This window comes from Vulpes lagopus, chromosome 1, assembly GCF_018345385.1.
Source record: "Vulpes lagopus strain Blue_001 chromosome 1, ASM1834538v1, whole genome shotgun sequence".
NCBI classification, from domain to species: domain Eukaryota; kingdom Metazoa; phylum Chordata; class Mammalia; order Carnivora; family Canidae; genus Vulpes; species Vulpes lagopus.
The window spans coordinates 159,726,841-159,745,688 of record NC_054824.1 but is presented as its reverse complement, the minus strand read 5'-3'; the positions used below and the strand labels follow the sequence as shown (position 1 = coordinate 159,745,688).

General features: G+C 32.9%; 1 protein-coding gene across 1 annotated transcript in view; it reads right to left on the bottom strand.

The window, feature by feature from the left end:
- Nucleotides 1-18,848, bottom strand: part of SUCO (SUN domain containing ossification factor) — a 125,386-nt gene that overhangs the window by 38,473 nt on the left and 68,065 nt on the right. Inside the window, exons 8-14 of the mRNA XM_041749647.1 lie at nucleotides 16,608-16,718; nucleotides 14,218-14,369; nucleotides 12,260-12,397; nucleotides 11,886-12,036; nucleotides 7,976-8,099; nucleotides 7,015-7,139; nucleotides 5,905-5,972 (exon numbers count right to left, since the gene is read on the bottom strand). Coding sequence (XP_041605581.1) covers nucleotides 5,905-5,972; nucleotides 7,015-7,139; nucleotides 7,976-8,099; nucleotides 11,886-12,036; nucleotides 12,260-12,397; nucleotides 14,218-14,369; nucleotides 16,608-16,718 — 869 coding nt within the window. The remainder of the gene's footprint in view (nucleotides 1-5,904; nucleotides 5,973-7,014; nucleotides 7,140-7,975; nucleotides 8,100-11,885; nucleotides 12,037-12,259; nucleotides 12,398-14,217; nucleotides 14,370-16,607; nucleotides 16,719-18,848) is intronic.

Sequence of the window (18,848 nt, the reverse complement as noted above, 5' to 3'; positions counted from 1 at the left end):
GGCTGTCAATCAGAATAGAAGGAGAGATGAAGTTTCCAAGACAAGCAAAAACTAAAAGAGTTCATGAACCCTAAACCAGCTCTGCAGGAAATATTAAATGGGACCCTTTAAGCAGGAAAGGGAAACCAAGAGCAACAAAGACAGAGATAATCTACAGGAACAGTGACTTTACAGGTAATACAATGGCACTAAATTCAAAAAATTTCTCTGAATGTAAATAAACTAAATACTCCAATCAAAAGACAAGCTATCTGAATGGATTAAAAAAACAAGGGATGCCTGGGTAGCTCAGTGGTTGAGTGCCTGCCTCCAGGTCAGGGCATGATCCTGGGATTCCAGGATCAAGTCCTGCATCAGGGTCCCCCTGGGGAGCCTGCTTTTCCCTCTGACCATGTCTCTGCTTTTCTCTGTGTGTCTCTCTGAATAAATAAATAAAATCAAAACAAAAACAAAACAAGACCCCCATCAATATGCTGCTTACAAGAGACTCATTTTAGACCCATAGACACCTCCAGATTGGAAGTGATGGAGTAGAGAACCATCTATCATGCTGAGGGACATCAAAAGAAAACTGGAATAGTCACACTTGTATCAGACAAGCTAGATTTTAAACGAAAGACTATAATAAGAGATGGAGAAGGATACTATATCATAATAAAGACATCTATCCGACTAGAAGATCTAACACATATAAATATTTATGTCCCTAACTTGGGAGCAGCCAAATATATAAATAAATTAATACCAAACTTAAACTCATTGATAATAATACAATACTAGCAGGAGGTTTAACACTCCCACTTGCAGCAATGGACAGGTCATCTAAGCAGAAGATCAATAAGGAAACAAGGGCTTTTAATGATACACTGGACCAGATGACTTCACAGAGCATTTCATATGTTCAGTGTATTTCATCCTAAAGCAGTAGAATACACATTCTTCTCAAGTACATATGGAACATTCTCCAGAACAGATCACATACTGGGTCACAATCAGGTCTCAACCAGTACACACAGAGATAGAGATCATACCATACATATTTTCAGACCATTTGCTATGAAACTTAAAATCAACTACAAGAAAATATTTGGAAAGACCACCAATACATAGAAGTTAAAGAACATACTACTAAAAAATGAACAGGTTAACCTAGAAATTAATGAAAAAAATTTAAAAATACATGGAAGCAAATGGAAATAAAAACACGACAGTATGAAATCTTTGGGATACAGCAAAGGCTGCATCATAAGAGAGACATATATGATACAGACTTTCCACAAGAGGCAAGAAAAGTCTCAAATACACATCTAACCTGACATCAAAAGGAGCTAGAAAAAGAATAGTAAATAAAGCTCAAAACCAGCAGAAGAAGGAAAATAATAAAGATTAGAGCAGAAATAAAGGATACAGAAATTTAAAGAGAGTAGAACAGAGCAACAAAACTAGGAGCTAGTTCTTTGAAAGAATTAACAAAATCGATAAACCCCTTGCCAAATTTATCAAAAAGAAAAAGAACCCAAATAAAATCACTAATGAAAGAGATCACAACTAACACCACTGAAATACAAACAATTATAAGAGAATATTATGAGCAATTATATGACAACAAATTGGGCAATGTAGAAGAAATGCATAAATTCCTAGAAACATGTAAACCACAAAAACTGAAACAGGAAGAAATAGAAAACTTGAACAGACACATAACCAGAAAAGAAATTGAATCAGTAATCAAAATCTCCCAACAAACAAGAGTCTAGGGCCAGATGGTTTCCTAGGGGAATTCTACCAATCATTTAAAGAATAGTTAATACCAATTCTGCTGAAACTGTTCCAAAAAAATAGAAATGGAAGGAAAACTTCCAAACTCATTCTACAAAGATGGCATTATCTTGACTCCAAAACCAGACAGAGATCCCACTAAAACCAGGAATTACAGACCAATATCCCTGATGAAAATTGTCAACAAGATACTAGCAAATCAAATCCAATAGTATATTAAAAGAATTATTCACCACGATCAAGTGGGATTTATTCCTGGGCTGCAGAGGTGGTTCAATATCCAGAAATTAATCAACATCATACACTACATTAATAAAAGGAGGGATAAGAGCCATATGATCTTTTCAATAAATGCAGAAAAAGCATTTGACAAAATACAGCACCCTTTCTTGATAAAAACCCTCAATAAAGTATGGATAGACACCTCAACATTATAAAGGCCATATATGAAAATCCCACAGCTAATATCCTCCTCAATGGTGAAAAACAGAGCTTTTCCCCTAATGTCAGGAACATGACAGTGATGTCTACTCTCATCTCTGTTGTTCAACATAGTACTGGAAGTCCTAGAAAAAGCAATCAGACAACAAAAAGAAATAAAAGGCATCCAGATCAGCAAGGAAGAAGTCAAACTTTCACTCTTCAAAGAGGACATGATATTCCATGTAGAAAATCCAAAAGACTAAACCCCCAAAATTGCTAAAACTGATACATGAATTCAGCAAAGTCGCAGGATATAAAATCAAGGTACAGAAATCTGTTGAATTTCTATATACCAATAATGAAGCAGCAGCAGGAGAAATCAAGGAATCAATCTCATTTTGGTGCACCAAACCCCACAAGATATATAAGATTTAACGTGACCAGAGGTGAAAGATCTGTACTCTGAAAACTACAGAACACTCATGAAGAAAACTGATGAGGACACAAAGAAATGGAAAAACATTAGATGCTCATGGATTGGAAGAACATATATTGTTAAAATATCTATACTACCCAAAGTAATCTACACAGTCAATGCAATTCCTATCAAAATAATAGCATTTTTCAGAGAGCTACAACAAACAATTCTAAAATTTGTATAGAACCAGAAAAGATCCCAAATAGCCAAAGTAATATAGAAAAAGAAAAGCAAAGCAGGAAGCATCACAATTCCACACTTCAAACTGTATTACAAGGCTGTAATTATCAAGGCAGTTGGCACTGGCATAAAAACAGACACATAGATCAATAGTATAGAACAGAGAACCCAGAAATGGACCCACAACTATCAGGTCAACTTATCTTCAACAAAGCAGGAAAGAATATCCAATGAAAAAAAAGACAGTCTCTTCAACAAATGGTGCTGGGAAAACTGGACAGAGACATGCAGAAGAATGAAACTGGGCCACTTTCTTATATCATAGACAAAAATAAATTCCAAATGGATGAAAGACCTAAATTTGAGATAGGAAACCATCAAAATCCTAGAGAAAAACACAGCCAATAATCTCTTTGACCTCAGCCATAGTAACTTCTTACTAAACATGTTACCAGAGGCAAGAAAAACAGCAAATCTGAACTACTGGCACTTCATCAAGATAAAAAGCTCCTGCAGGGCAAAGGAAACAATCAACAAAACTAAAAGGCAGCCTATGGAATGGGAGAAGATATTTGCAAGTAATGTATCAATAAAAATTTAGTATCCCAAACCTATAAAGAACTTATCAAACTCAACACCCAAAAACCAAATTATCCAGTTAAGAAATGGGCAGAAGATATGAATAGACATTTTTCCAAAGAAGATATACAGATATGGCTAACAGACACATGAAAAGATGCTCAACATCACTCAGCATCAGGGAAATAGAAATCAAAACCACAATGAGATACTACTTCATACCTGATGGAAAGCTAAAATAACAACACAGGAAACAACAGATATTAGTGAGGAGAGAGAAAGGGGAACCCTCATGCACTGCTAGTGGGAATGCAAACTGGTGCAGCCACTCTGGAGAACAATATGGAAGTGCCTCAAAAAAGCTAAAAATAGAACTACCCTATGATCCAACAATTGTACTACTTGGTATTACCCATAGGATACAAAAATATAGATTTAAATACGTATATGCATCCCGATGTTTATAGCAGCATTATCAACAAGAGCCAAACTATGGAAAGAACCCAAGTATCTATTCAATTGATGAACAGATAAAGAAGATGTGGTGTGTGTACACACACACACACACACACACACACACACACACGAATACTACTCAGCTATCAAAAAGAATGAAATCTTGCCATCTGTAACAACACGGATCGAACTAGAACATATTATGCTAAATGAAATAAGTCAGTCAGAGAAAGACAAATACCGTTATGATTTCACTTATATGTGGAATTTAAGAAACAAAACAGATGAACATAGGAGAAGGGAAGGAAAAATAAGATAAAAACAGAAGGAGGCAAACTATAAGAGACTCTTAACTATAGAGAACAAAATTACTGGAGGGGAGGTGTTTGGGGGGGGATGGACTAAATGGGTGATGGCCATTAAGAAGGGCACTTATTATTATTAGCACTGGGTGTTATGTGTAAGTGATGAATCACTAAAGTCTACCCCTAAAACCGATACACTATATGTTAACTTGAATTTAAATAAAAACAAGAATAGTGAAAAAAGTTTTGATGAAGATGACTCTACCAAATATTAAGACATAAAGCTACAGTGAGACTATGTGGTCTTAATATACCCTAGGGGGATTAACCTACTTAAATCAGGTGAAATCAATTAAACGTGCTCTGAAGTTCAATTATACAATGAAAACACCTATGTAAATGAGCCAAAACTAAATATGCAGTAAACACATAAATACATGCTGTTTGGTAGAAATGTTAAAATACAAATGCATAGCTATGACTACTTCATATAACTTCATCCCAGCATGTCTGTTTGAAATACAAAAATTTGGAGCATAAAAACTTGAGCTGTTACTGACTATAAAGGTGCCTACAAATAAAAAAAAACAAACAAACCTCAAAATAACAGTTTAATTACAATCTCAGATAATCATTTCCTCAATTCCAATTTATGACAGAAGAAAAAGTAGACTTTCAAATTATCCCTTAATTCCCTTAAGTAATTTGTGGTATTAATTTTCAAAATGAACCTAAATGTACCAAAAGGAAAGCCAAGAACAGAAAACATAAGCATTATCTTAAAAGAGTTTCTCCTCAGATTAAAAAAAAAAAATTCAATATATGTATTTTTAGTAAATCAGTATGATGGTGGTGATTTATCTTAATTCTTTTTTGAACAGCAGCTTTGGAGCAATTAATCTAATAAAATTGTTGGTATATCACCTATACCTTTGCCTATATTCTTAGTTAATGGCAGAATCACAGACCCAAGTAGGAGCCAAAATCCTTGGGAGATTTCCTAGATGACTCTCTCTACATCCAATTACTAACCAAGAGCTGCCAGTTTGATCTGCTATAAATATCTTTTATATCCCCCCTCTCTTCTATATCTAAACTGCCAATGCCTTAATTAAAGCAGGTTCCTAACTGGTTTCCGTAATCCCAGTTGCATTTTGTTGTAGGCCATCCTTTGAGGACGAGCCTTCTTTAAAATACCAATGAGATCATGTCATTTTCTTACTTAAACACTGCCCTCCACAGTATTTTAACAAACTTCAAAAAATTTTAAGATAAATACAGCACTGGATGGCCTGGTAAACTAAACTACTGGTAAACTAAATTTGTCTCCTCTTTCACGATTACTCTAATTATACCTTTATTCTTATCCTAAAATAATTTCTTCAGGTTGCTTCTACTTATAGCTGCCCATAAGAAATACAATCCTTTTAGTACTGTCTCCACATCCTTACAGTTCCTGAATATCTCCGTCTCTCTCATTTGTGACTTCCTACAAATCCTTGAAGATTTAGCTCAGGAATTACTTCTTCTAGGAAAACTAAGAAAGTACAGTACAAGCCGGACCTAAATTAAGTACAATACAAGCACCTATCAATCATAAATACTTTTTAAGTGACATGAACAAATCAATCTAATCCTAACATAAAAGCTTAACAGAGGATGTATATACATAGAATGCACTGTATTAAATTTTATATTACTTACCAAATTTTAGTGCTGCAAGGATTCAACATATAAAGATCCATATTTTCTATAAGAATAGCAGATGTACTCTATTTTAAAAAGGGGGAAGGGAATAAATTACTTAAGGAAAAATACTTCAACTCTAAAGATTTCTAGGATTTCTATATTTTTAGATCTTAAAATAGCAAGATTCTGAAATGCTTATTTGAGAAGAAGGTATAAAAAGGCTAAAATTTACCAGTTATGTCTATAATGTAAAGTTAGCCTTATAATAAAATGTTTAAAATTAAATGTCTGTTATTATAAAGGAAAAATGATTTTTCTATTAGTATTTTAAAATTTCAAACAGGTTTTAAAAGTTAAAAGATAAGATGAATGCCCTTCAGTGAATGACAAGATAAACTGTGGCACATTGAGACAACAGAATACTACTCAGCGCTAAAAAGAAATGAGCTAACAAGCCACGGACAAAACTTAAACTCATATGACTAAATGAAAGAAGCCAATGTGAAAAGGCTACATACAATATGACTCCAACTACATGACATTCTGGAAAAGACAAAATTATGAAGATAGTAAAAAGATTGGTGGTTGCCAGAGGTTGAGGGGAGCGAGGGATGACTAGGTGGAGCACAGAGGATTTTTAGGGCAGTAGAACTACTCTGTATGATACAATAATGGGAGATACATGTCATTACACATTTGTCCCATAGACTATATGATAAGAGTGAACCCTAAGGTAGACTATGGACTTCAGGTGACAATGTGTCAATGTAAATGAATCAAATGTATCACTCTGGTGGGAAGTATATAGATAATGGAGGAGGCTAAACACATATTGGGGTAAGGGATGTAAGAGAAATCTCTGTACTTTTCTCTCAATTTTCTTGTGAACCTATAACTGCTCAAAAAAAAACAGTCTTTACCAAGTCTAAAAAAAGGTGCAATGTATCAACCAATATAACTAAGAATTCATACAAGAAAATGTCTTTAAAAGCATAATCCTACATGTATTAGTAAATCAGAAAAAGAGCAAGCTCATGTTAAAATATAGTTTTCAGCAAACTGCTGCCTTTATTTTAAAAAGTTATTAGTGTCTCACATGTACAGAAGAATTTTACAGTTAAGTACCTTGGCTTCTGGATTAGCGGCCAAAATTTTGGCACCACATTCTACTGAGGCATAATTATTTCGATTTTTCTGCACTTTTTTTGATGCATGTAGACCTCCATTAGAAGATGGATGCATTGACTGACCTGCAGACAAACCTTATTATAAACGTACATATATGATGACTATGATTTAAAATACTCCCAACAATGATCTCAAAAGCAATAGCTGACATGTAGTGAAGAACAGGTTTTAATACTTAAGAGAACATTTTAAAAACCCATTAAGAAATTCAAAATGCTTTACCTCACTGGCTTTAAAATACCCCCCAAACCAAATTAACTGCAAAAATTCACATTACTTGAGTTATGTCTAAATAATACGAGTCTCAAAATCAAGCTTATCATGACAATCAAAATATTGTGCATACATATTTTATTAAGGATAGATGCTATCTTTCTATAACATTAAGAATTTTTAACTCTGAGATTTTCTTTCAAAAACAAAGGGCAATACCTTTGTCCAACTCTGTTTATAGTTTAAAGTTTCATGACTCAAAAGTTTCATTCATATCCCAGACAAGCGCCCACCAAAAACAAAAACAAAAACAACAAAGTTTCCATGCAATTTTCCTCTTATAAATTGAAATGAAGATTACTGTTCTGTCTACTTTGTCTCATTTTTCCTCATTTAACAGTTTACAAGAATGGATTTTATTTTTTTGTTTGGTTTCTGTTTTAATTTTTTTCTTTTTTTTTTTAATTAGAGTTCAATTTACAAGAATGGATTTTAATTAAGATTAAAACTATGTAGTTATATACAGGTAAATCATGTATGTTGGTAATTACACAACTTTCACCTTTAAAAAGTTTTCAAAAGTTTTATTTTATTTTATTTTACCAACTATGGAGAGAAATGAATATTTAAACCAGTCCCTAAAAAAGCAAAATAAATTAAAAAAAGAAGTACAATGCTTCCATACTTTTTTCTTTTTCTACTTCCATAACTTTCTTCTTCCATTCATCAAATGTTGGTATATCTTCCGGGTCTTTGGGACTTGTTAAAGATGGGTGGTCAATTTCCCCTGGTTTTGTATAATCAGAACTCTGAAAGAAATACAAAAGAATACAGAGAAAACAGATTAATAAACTGTAAAAGTACATACAAATGTTCCTGTAAAATTAAAGTCAAATTTTATAGTTGACAGAAAACATTTCAGAATGATAGGTAAAAAGTTTTGGTTTGCTTAAAAGGCGAGTTTCCCTTGAAATAATTGAAAATCTTCTACCCAAGCACCACAAGATGTATTCTTGTGGAAATCTACCTAAGCATCACAAGCACCATAGGATGTATTCCTTCACGTTAGCAATATAAGCATAGGTTGTAAAAAAAAAAAAAAAAAAACTCTGTATCGTAAACAAACAATTCCTTACATAAACTAATAAATACTATAGTTGTAATGCATCCATCTTAAAATCTAAGCTAAAATAATATATGTTTATATATAATATATGCTTAAAGAAAGCTAATTTTAGATGACCATTCAGATAAAAATTTAAGGTAGATTTAAAAACATAAAGAGTCTAAAGAAAAAGCTTTTTAAAGAAGGTAGAGAAAAATCTTCATATATAAAGGGATTTAACAACATGAAGAAATAATAGTTTAAAGAAAGAGACTGACACATTTCACTGGATTAAAATTTTAAAATTTAAATGTATTGAAAGACCATAAAATACATGGTACAATAGCCACAAGCTGAAAGAAGTATTTGCAATATATGCAACCTTTAATAAAGGATTACTAAAACTACAAAGACTACCTACAAATCAATAATGGAGAAAAGGAACAATAAATTCAGCAAAGAGAAAATACAAAATGCTCAATCTCAGTGACAACCAGGGAATGCAAATGAACACCAGACATGCTAAATAAATTATACCAATCTGATGTACCCTCAAGTGTGGCATGTCTGTTGAACCATGGGACATCTCTCAGACTGCTGAATGGAGTTCAAAATTTAGTAATATTAAGGGTACCTGGCAGGCTAAGTCACTAAGTGAAGTTATATGGCAACTCCCAATCTTGGGGTCTGAGTTTTAGCCCCACACTGGGTACAGAGAGTACTTAAATAAATAAATAAACTTAAAAACAATTTAGCAATAAAAGTAAATGTGCATACCCTGTGACCCAATTCCACTCTTATGTATAAATATGAGTGAAAACATGCACATGTGTCTAAGAAAGTATGTATGAAAATGATTATTGCAGCACTGTTTGTAATATCAAAAAATCAGAAACAACCTAAATATCTACTAATTGAAGAACAGGCAAATTGTGGTAGTGAAATATAACAGTATAAATAATGAACAGACAAATCTCAAAACAATGGTATGGAAAATGATACTTAAGAATGACATCATTTTATATTATGTCCAAATATACCAAATAATAGTATGTATTGTTTATAATAATGTAGTTTTGGAAAAAGTTTAAAAAGACATTCTTACACACATACATATACACGCTGAATTTGACACAGGTGTTCTATCTGAAGAGGAGAGAAGAAATATAACTGGGGAAAGGCACACAATTCAATTTGTAATTTTTTCCCCATAATCTGAATACTGTATACAAGTATGTTAATTCCATTGCTTATTTCTGTATTCCTAAAGCAATGCATAACATTTATTAAAAGTTCTTTGAGAAGTATACATCTATTTAGATGACTTACTCTGGTAAATAGCACAAATCTCATATAGTGTACATATGCTATTTTTCTAAGGCACACTTTTAAGAATACTAGTATTTGGGCAGCCCAGGTGGCTCAGCGGTTTAGCACCACCTTCAGCCCAGGGTGTGATCCTGGAGACCCGGGATCGAGTCCCGTGTCGGGTTACCTGCATGGAGTCTGCTTCTCCCTCTGCCTGCGTCTCTGCCTCTCTCTCTGTCTCTCATGCATGAATAAATAAATAAATAAATAAATAAATAAATAAATAAATAAATAAAATAAAATCTAAAAAAAAACCCTAATATTTGCTATATTAAAGTATACTTTTAAGGACTGATATTAAAATATTAGAATTACACTAATATACTAGTTTATTAGAATTACACGAACACAAAAACCCATAATCTTTCTCTAGAAAGACAGCAAACTGGCTCCCATACAACCTCCATCTTGAAGTGTTTTGCAGAACAGGCTAACTGACTAAATGAAGTATATGGCTATAAAAAAAAAATACATAGCAGAATGTAAAGACCTAGTAAACCATAACTTTAAAAGTTAAATAAAAACCTAGTCTGAACATAATGGGAAAATAAGAAAAAAAACATATTTATAAAAATTAACCTAAGTACCTAAGAATAAAGCCCAATACTAAATGAAATACAAAAGTAGAGGAACATACTTTTGCTCTTTGAGGCCCAGGCAAATAAATCACTATCAACTCTTAGCAACAAATAAGAAAACTAAACAATACAATAAAAATACTTGGTAAAGCACTGCTTCTAACTAAGTATGGCAAAGACTGTCTTACAGATTCTTGAGATAACAAGGATAACACAAAGATCTACCTGCATGAGAAAAAAACTCTCCAGTCACACAAACTTAACTGGAAACAATTATCCTGAGCTGGACAATACATAAAACTACCAGATATTTCATTATGTGCTCATTATCTGATAATTTTTCCAGGATATTAATTTATTTAGGATATAATTAATACAGTTAAAAATTACACCATTTTTGCCTATTAGCATAGACTCATCATCCATCTTTACATCCTAGGTTATGAAGACTAGTTTCAGTCCGCTAATGGTTAAGGAGAAAGAAAAACTAGGACAAAACTGGCTGCCATGCTTGAATTTCACATCTGATACTTACATAGCTCCAAAGAAGATATTTTTGTAATGTTTGCCTAATTTTATTTATGGCTGTGGACAACTGAACTATAATATATGCCGGATTTGGTTTCATTGAGAAAATTAGTTCCTTCAAGATGGTGGACTACAAAATGTTGCTCCTGTAATTTTAAGAAGCATCATAAAAATAGCCGGTACAGTGATAGTAAAGTCTCCAGAATGAAGTTTAGTTAGTTGTGAGTACATATTCACTGAAAATATATGAAAGGGAAGGTAGAGAACAGAAGATCCAAATTAAAAGGGAACAAATGTCGATAGTACTCAGTACTTTAAATTACTCTTTGATTCCACATGTTTTAAGTTCATGGAGTGGACTTCATCTCTGTTACCCCATTACTTCTTACCTGAAGGTAGCCCAGACTTCTCCACCAACATTTCTTTAGGAAATTCTGCATTGGCCTCTATACGAAGTCAAAGCAGAACTCGAAAGGAGAAAAGAAAGTAAAACTTTCTTTGGAAAGTATAATTGAGGATAGTATAATTGTAAATGGCACACTCTTCAATATAAGCTGATCTAGTTTGTAGTCTGTGCACAAATAACAAACAAAAGGTAAAATATCTCTTTAAAATAACTGAAGAGCCTAAATTTAACATTGTTTATGGAGTTAAACTTATGTTCAGCCTGAAGATACCTGAATTCAATAATCATAGCTTCTTCTATACAGCTCTCTGAGAAACTGCTTAAAGACATTATGTATCTGGTATCAAACAGTTGATGGCAGCAGAAAACCACTTAATTATATACAAAGTTCATACTTGGAACAACTTTATGTATAAACAATACACTGGCAACAGTACCCAAAAAGTAACCACTTGCCCTCAAGGACAACCACAGCTAGCCTCAGTTCCATATTCCTCATTAACTACTTAATCACTGATTTTTATGGCAAATATGGTTAGCAAACTGCAACATAAGCTAATAATAAAAATGCATAATATAAAGTAAGAAATAGTCCAAGTCATATACCTACCTCATTTTTTAAATTATCTGAAGTATTCAATGCAGATTTTGAATCACCACTTGTCTGATCACTTGCTGAAACTTTTGATTCAAATTCTGATTTTGTTATTTTTCCTTTGCCATGTGAAGATGACACATTTTCTATATGCTGGCCAACAAGACTATTAGAAACCAAAAAGACGTATTAAAAGAATTAGCTGAATAACAAGTTTATGTAATCTAACCTAAGCTGTTACAATTATCATGTATAAAATAAACCAAGAAAAGAGCACAAAGGGATTAGCTTTCTCTCAATCACAAAGTGGAATTACACGTGCACCATTCAAACATGACACTGCTATCATTACAGAATTATATAAAGGGCAAACAACATTTCACACCCACCTTTCAGGTGGACTAACAAAGGAAGGCTGGTCAACTGGAGCATTTGTTTCAAGGGTGTCACCAACATCACAATCGGTTTCAGATTGCTCAGTTTCACTTGGTTTGGCTATAGGAATAGTACCAGATTTTTCTATTTCACTAAAAATAGAAACAAAAAAGACAATCTGGCAATTCAATGAAAATAATGTGGCATAAGTTAAAAATTTTATTAGCGATTTTCAAAAAATAATCTAAGCTACCGAAAAATGCTTTGTAGTTCTACAGGCTGTTTTCAAGAATTCACTATTTTAAATCATATAAGGTCAACTCCTGATTCTTGATCTGTTAATGCCCTTGGACATTAAATAGGTAATTACCAAATTTTTTTTTTTTTGTAATTACCAAATTTTAAAGCAAAATATCAGAGTTTAGTATTTGGTCTCATAAAAAATAAGTTTTTAAATTTATGTATGTATGTATGTATGTATTGGGAGGTGGGGTCAGAAAGCACACTAGCGCATACGAGGAGGGACAGGAGGGGGAGAAGGAGAAAGAAAATCTTAAGCAGTCTCCACACTATATGGACCCCAACTTGGGGCTCGATCTCACAACCCTGAGATCATGATTTGAGCTGAAATCAAGAGTTAAATGCTTAGGCGACTAAGACACTCATGCATCCATAAAATTACTTTTTTAACTGCATCTTCTCTAATGTTTCCTTCCTGTTAGTATATTCTACCAGTATTAGAGTTGCTGCCTATAGTATCAAAAAATCATCTATTGGGCAGCCCCGGTGGCGTAGCGGTTTAGCGCCACCTGCAGCCTGGGGTGTGATCCTGGAGACCCGGGATCGAGTCCCACATCGGGCTTCCTGCGTGGAGCCTACTTCTCCCTCTGCCTGCGTCTCTGCCTCTCTCTTCGCTCTCTCTGAATGAATAAATAAGTAAATCTTAAAAAAAAAAAAAAAATCTATTATCTCAAAACATTTCACTAAAGTTCTCAAGCACTTTCAGAATTTTGTTTTATAAATATATACCCTAATATTTTCCCCTACTCACTTCCAATTTGCTAAGTAGTCACGTTCAGTATAATGGGAAAATAATATGTACTGTTCAGATATGTAATATCTAGCCTTAAATTCTTTCTGGAATAAAAATTTTAAAAATTTTAAATACTATTGTTATTTCTAAGCAAGTCTCCTGTTTCTTTGTTCCTTACCTAGGATAAATACCTAAATGGCAACTCTAACATCTCTGAGTACCACTCCTTCACCCCAGTCCCTTCTGTTCTTAAAGAGAGTGTTTAAAAAGTGCTTATGCCCCCCGCAAAAAAGTAGTGATGATAATATTTATTGACAGATATATTATTACTATGTGCCAGATATTGTCGTATCCATTATATATATGTATATATGTATATATGTGTGTATACACACACACACACACACACACACACACACACACAAAATACTTAGTAAGAAAAATACTTAATGTAGTATGAGAAGGGAATTTTGTTCTTTGTAGTGTTGCTTTAAGGATCAGGAGAGATTTAATAGACTAGGAAAGACATAACAGATTTTTCTAAATTAAGGAAATCTTACACCTACATATCCTGAATATTATCAAGTTTGAAAAACATATCTATTCACAAAAAGACACAACTATGAATGGAATGTTGCAGTAATATTTGATGGAAATGAATACCGACATTTGAATCTTTGATAATTATAGAGAAGATTACTCAAATAAGTATTTACTTAAACAAGCAGAACCTCAGTTTATGTGATGTAGAGATTTCATGGCTGAGATCTAATCAACTTCAGAGTTTGAATGCAGAATAAAAACACAGGCATCGTAACTTAAGTCTGCTATATAGCCTAAACTTCAAATCTGAGTCTCAAGCTGCCTTATCTTTAAAAAGACCTTTTTCTATCATTACCTAATGAGATTCTTTTTTTTTTTTTCTTTGTTATGACTTACTCAAGCTTTGAGATTGGAGTAATCTCTGAGGTAGATGAGCTGGAAATATTTTCAATGTTTTCACTGCCCACAGCTATACTGGAAGGATCTTCCTGTAGATCAACTGTAGGGAGTGTCTCAATCACAGATGGACTTAATTTTGACTCAGTATTCTGTTAAAAAAAAAAAAAAAGTCAGTTGTATTCTTTTGCTATATAGGATTTTATAAAAGTACATTCAAAAGTGACAGTATAGGGATCCCTGGGTGGCGCAGCGGTTTGGCGCCTGCCTTTGGCCCAGGGCGCGATCCTGGAGACCCGGGATCGAATCCCACATCAGGCTCCCGGTGCATGGAGCCTGCTTCTCCCTCCGCCTGTGTCTCTGCCTCTCTCTCTCTCTCTGTGACTATCATAAATAAATAAAAATTAAAAAAAAAAAAAAGTGACAGTATCACGAATGTACTTTTATAAAAATCCTATCTTCTAACATTTACCCCCCCAAGAAATATACTTCATATTAAAATACAAGCTCTAGACATTTTTCATGGCATTTCACAAACTAGGACAAAGGAGCTTGTCTTTCTTCTTTCCTATTTTCTATCAAGACCTACATATATTTCCCTCTTACTACTATTAATGCTAGTAGCAACACAGAAATCATATTTAAATATACAAAACAGTACAACACATACTTCTTGCCTCAGAGCAGTTTAGAAGATAATGTCCACAAATAAACAACAGCACAGGGCATGTACAAGTAACATTACAATGCAATCCAGGATTTTCACTGCTCCGTCACTCCTGGATGCTCTGGACCTTTCAACCCTCCAAACCACAACCTGAAATCTACCTAATACCACTCATATTTGAAACCTCTATCAGCATATTCTCCACCACAACCAACACTACAGAGAATTAGCCATTCCTCTTTCTCTATGCCTCTATTTTCTCTGTATATAGACTTAAGACAGCATCCATAACACCTTAATTGTCTTTTTTAAGGTCTCCTTCCCTTTTTCAAGTATACTGTAAATGTCTTGAGTAAGAACTATGTTCTCTTGATCCTCATGCTCCCTGGCACATAGCAGACATTCAATGCTTATTAACTATCAAGTGAGAGGTATTCATGCTCAGTTCAAGGAAAAAAGAAACTATGGACTATTATGGACTAGAATAATTGGTTCTCTGAAGCAAAAAGGACTCAGTATGGAAGCAGAAAGAAAACACAAGGTATAGAGTTCAGAGGAATATAAAATGCAATCATTTGGGGAAATATTTACACTGAAATGAAAAATTCACAAAGGAATATAAACAGTTTACAGTTTATGGTGGAGGCCTTGAAAAAGGAGTATTACATTATCAAATATTATATTATCATTTTAATATGTATTTAATATAAAAAAAATCAATGAGATATTTTACATTTTTTTAACTAAATCTCCAAAACCCAATATGTATTTAATACTTACAGCAAGTCTCAGTTTGGACTAGCTGCATTTCCAGTACTCAATAGCCCCATGTAGCTAGTGGCTACTATACTGAACAGCACAGATCTATTAAGATGCAATAAGCACTTCAAAGTATTTGAGGAAGAGTATACCATGATAAAAGTTCTGGAGAATGAACAATGGTAGGACTGTTCAGGATAGTCGTATAACTGGAAGGGATACAGAGAACTTTTTCTTACTCTTATGTACACACATCTGACAAACATCTTCCAGGATCCAATAAAATGAAATTCACTATTTGTACTTAGATAGCGAAATCAAGTCATAAAATAGCTGTAACTGTATTTTCAAAAAAGAATTCTCCCCCATTTTGAGTTGGTTTGTTTTGTTAATATTTGAGATACTTAGTTTTTCCTTAGTTTTTCTTCTTCCAGATAAAATATCCCTAGTTCTTCAGCTATTCCTAACATTAAATGGGTTCCAGATGCTTCAGCATTCTAGTTTTTAATAATTTTCATAAAATTTGATGTACAAAATGGAAAATATTCAGGATGTAATATAAGAAACACATAAAATACATTTTAACCTATTACTAATTCATATTCCACAATCAGTGACAAAAGTTTGGTATCAAAATACTCGATTTTATATACAAATACTTTCTTTTGTTGTAAGTTAGAAAAAAATTTCCTGACATCTAATAATCTGGAGATAAAATACATTATAGTGAGCCAAAATGGAACCTACAAAGAAATGAGAACTTACACCCAAACTTTTACTACAAAGAAAATGGTCACATTTATTATTAAATCTGCAATTTTTCAATTTCTCAAAATCAGTACTCTTAGATGTAAATAGTATTAAAGCCAATTGCATGAAAGTTTGAAAAAAAAAAGTAACAATATGCAATATGGTGAGTAGTTTTAAAAGATGTATTATTAAACATTAAAGCAACATAGCTTACTTGTACATCCACATCGTAGTCATCTTTTAATTTATGTTCTTCTGGAGGAATAGGTAAATTTGAACCTACTTTTTCCGATAATTCAGCATGGATAGGTCCCTCTCTTTCATCCTATATTGCAACAAGATGAAAGGGTAACTGATAAAACTATTTCACAAAACAGTTATATATATAATATATATAATATAATATATTACATATATTACGTATAATATATATAATATAATATAAATAATATAAAGCAATATTATGTATTTAAACTGTACAAAAACACTGTTCTGTACAAGTCTGACTCTACTTTTATTTGTTTACATGCCTATTGTTCATCTTCCTGCATTCCATTCCTTGCCATCACACTTAAAATGTACACTAAATGAGTTCAAGACCTTCATTTGATTTCTTGATAAGTACTTTAGTCCTACCACACAGCACCACGTGGTAGGCAAACAGTAAGACTTTGGAAAATATCTAAAAAATGAATGTACATCATCCAATATGTATTTAATATTTGTGTCATCTCTCTTTTGACATTTACTTTCAAGTTAGGATTTCAGATACCTTCCCATTTAAATGTATCTTCTAGGATATAATTTCATAAAAGCAAGGTTCATTCTTTGCTTATCAAAGCCTTTAAAGCATTTATCAGACCTACATATTTCTGTAAGAGTATGTTCCCCCCCGAATGCTTTGCTTATATTCATTCTCACAAAATTTGTTTTCAAATTTCTCATGAGAGATTAGATCAAAGTCTTAGACTGTGGGTAAAAGTTAAAAGTATAAAATTATACTCTCTTTAAAGAGATATTCAGGAACAGTCTTAAAATTTTTAAATGCTCTATCCCAGAAATCCAACATAACCCCAAAATTTGAATCATCCACGCTAAATATCATGCCACCCCCTCCAAGCATGTAATTATAAACTTATGTTCACACACATGCGTGCACACACAAGCTGAGAAACAATTCAGTCTTTTTTTTGTTTTGTTTTACAATTCAGTCTTTTAATAAAGAAATATATCATAACTTATGATGGAATAAAAATGTAGCCATAACAAGAATACAGCAACATGAAAAAGTGTCCATGAGATACTATCAGGGCAGAAGGGAAAGTCAAAATGTAGAATATTTACAATATGACATTTTACGGAAAATAAAAATATTAATTTGTGTGCCATATATAGATACCCACAAAAAAACAGTCTCAATGTTTTCACAAGAAACAGTAAACTATGGTTCCTTTCAGAAGGGGAATAGGCTATAAATATGAATATTCTATAGTTAGTATAAATTACTTCTATACAGTTGATCCTTGAACAATGCAGGGGTTAGGGGTTCCAAGCCCTAGCACAGTCAAAAATTTCCATGTACTTTTTAACTCCCCCAGAACTTAACTACTCACAGCCTATTGTTAACCAGAAAATGTACCAATAATAAGCAGTCAACACATATTTTCTATGTTCCATATGTTATAAACCATATTCTTATACTGAAGTAAGCTTGAGAAAATATTAAGTGTTAAGAAAATCATAAGAGAAAATACATTTACAGTACTGTATTATTAAAAAAATCTGCATATTAATGTACCCACACAGGTCAAACTCATGTCATTCAAGGGTCAATTTTAGTTTAAATACATATACTGATAGGGAGAAGCCAAATCTAGTCAATACTCACCTTTTATCTATCATTCATTTTATTTAAGTAGGCTCCATAACTAATGTGGTGCTTGAACTCACAACCCTGAGATCAAGAGTCACATGCTCTACTGACTGAGTCACCCAGGCCCCCCCACCTTTTATCATTTAAAATAAAATAATAAGTGATTTAAAGACCATCTGATAAAAAAAAAAAAAAAAGACCATCTGGTCTGGTTTTTTGGACTTTGTCTATTCATTCCTCCAATTATACTTTATTAAAATTCCCCCAATTATATTAAAAAACTACATAGCCAGTGATTGCAGAGTCTCCATATAATCCTCATATCTAAATTTTCACTTATAAGGCTGGGGTTTCTTTTGAAACCTTTTAAGTATTTAGAGTATTAAAAAGTGAGCCACTGGTTTTCAGTTCTCTGAATAGGTACTATTTTTCTCCCTATTCTAGAACTAAAGATGTTATAACATTCCAAACATAAGCAACACAAATAAACATATGTCAGGGATAGCTTACTTTCAGAATTATCTGAGTAATTCTTATTACAGCAAGAATTACAAATCACCAAAAATTATGTCCTGTATTTTT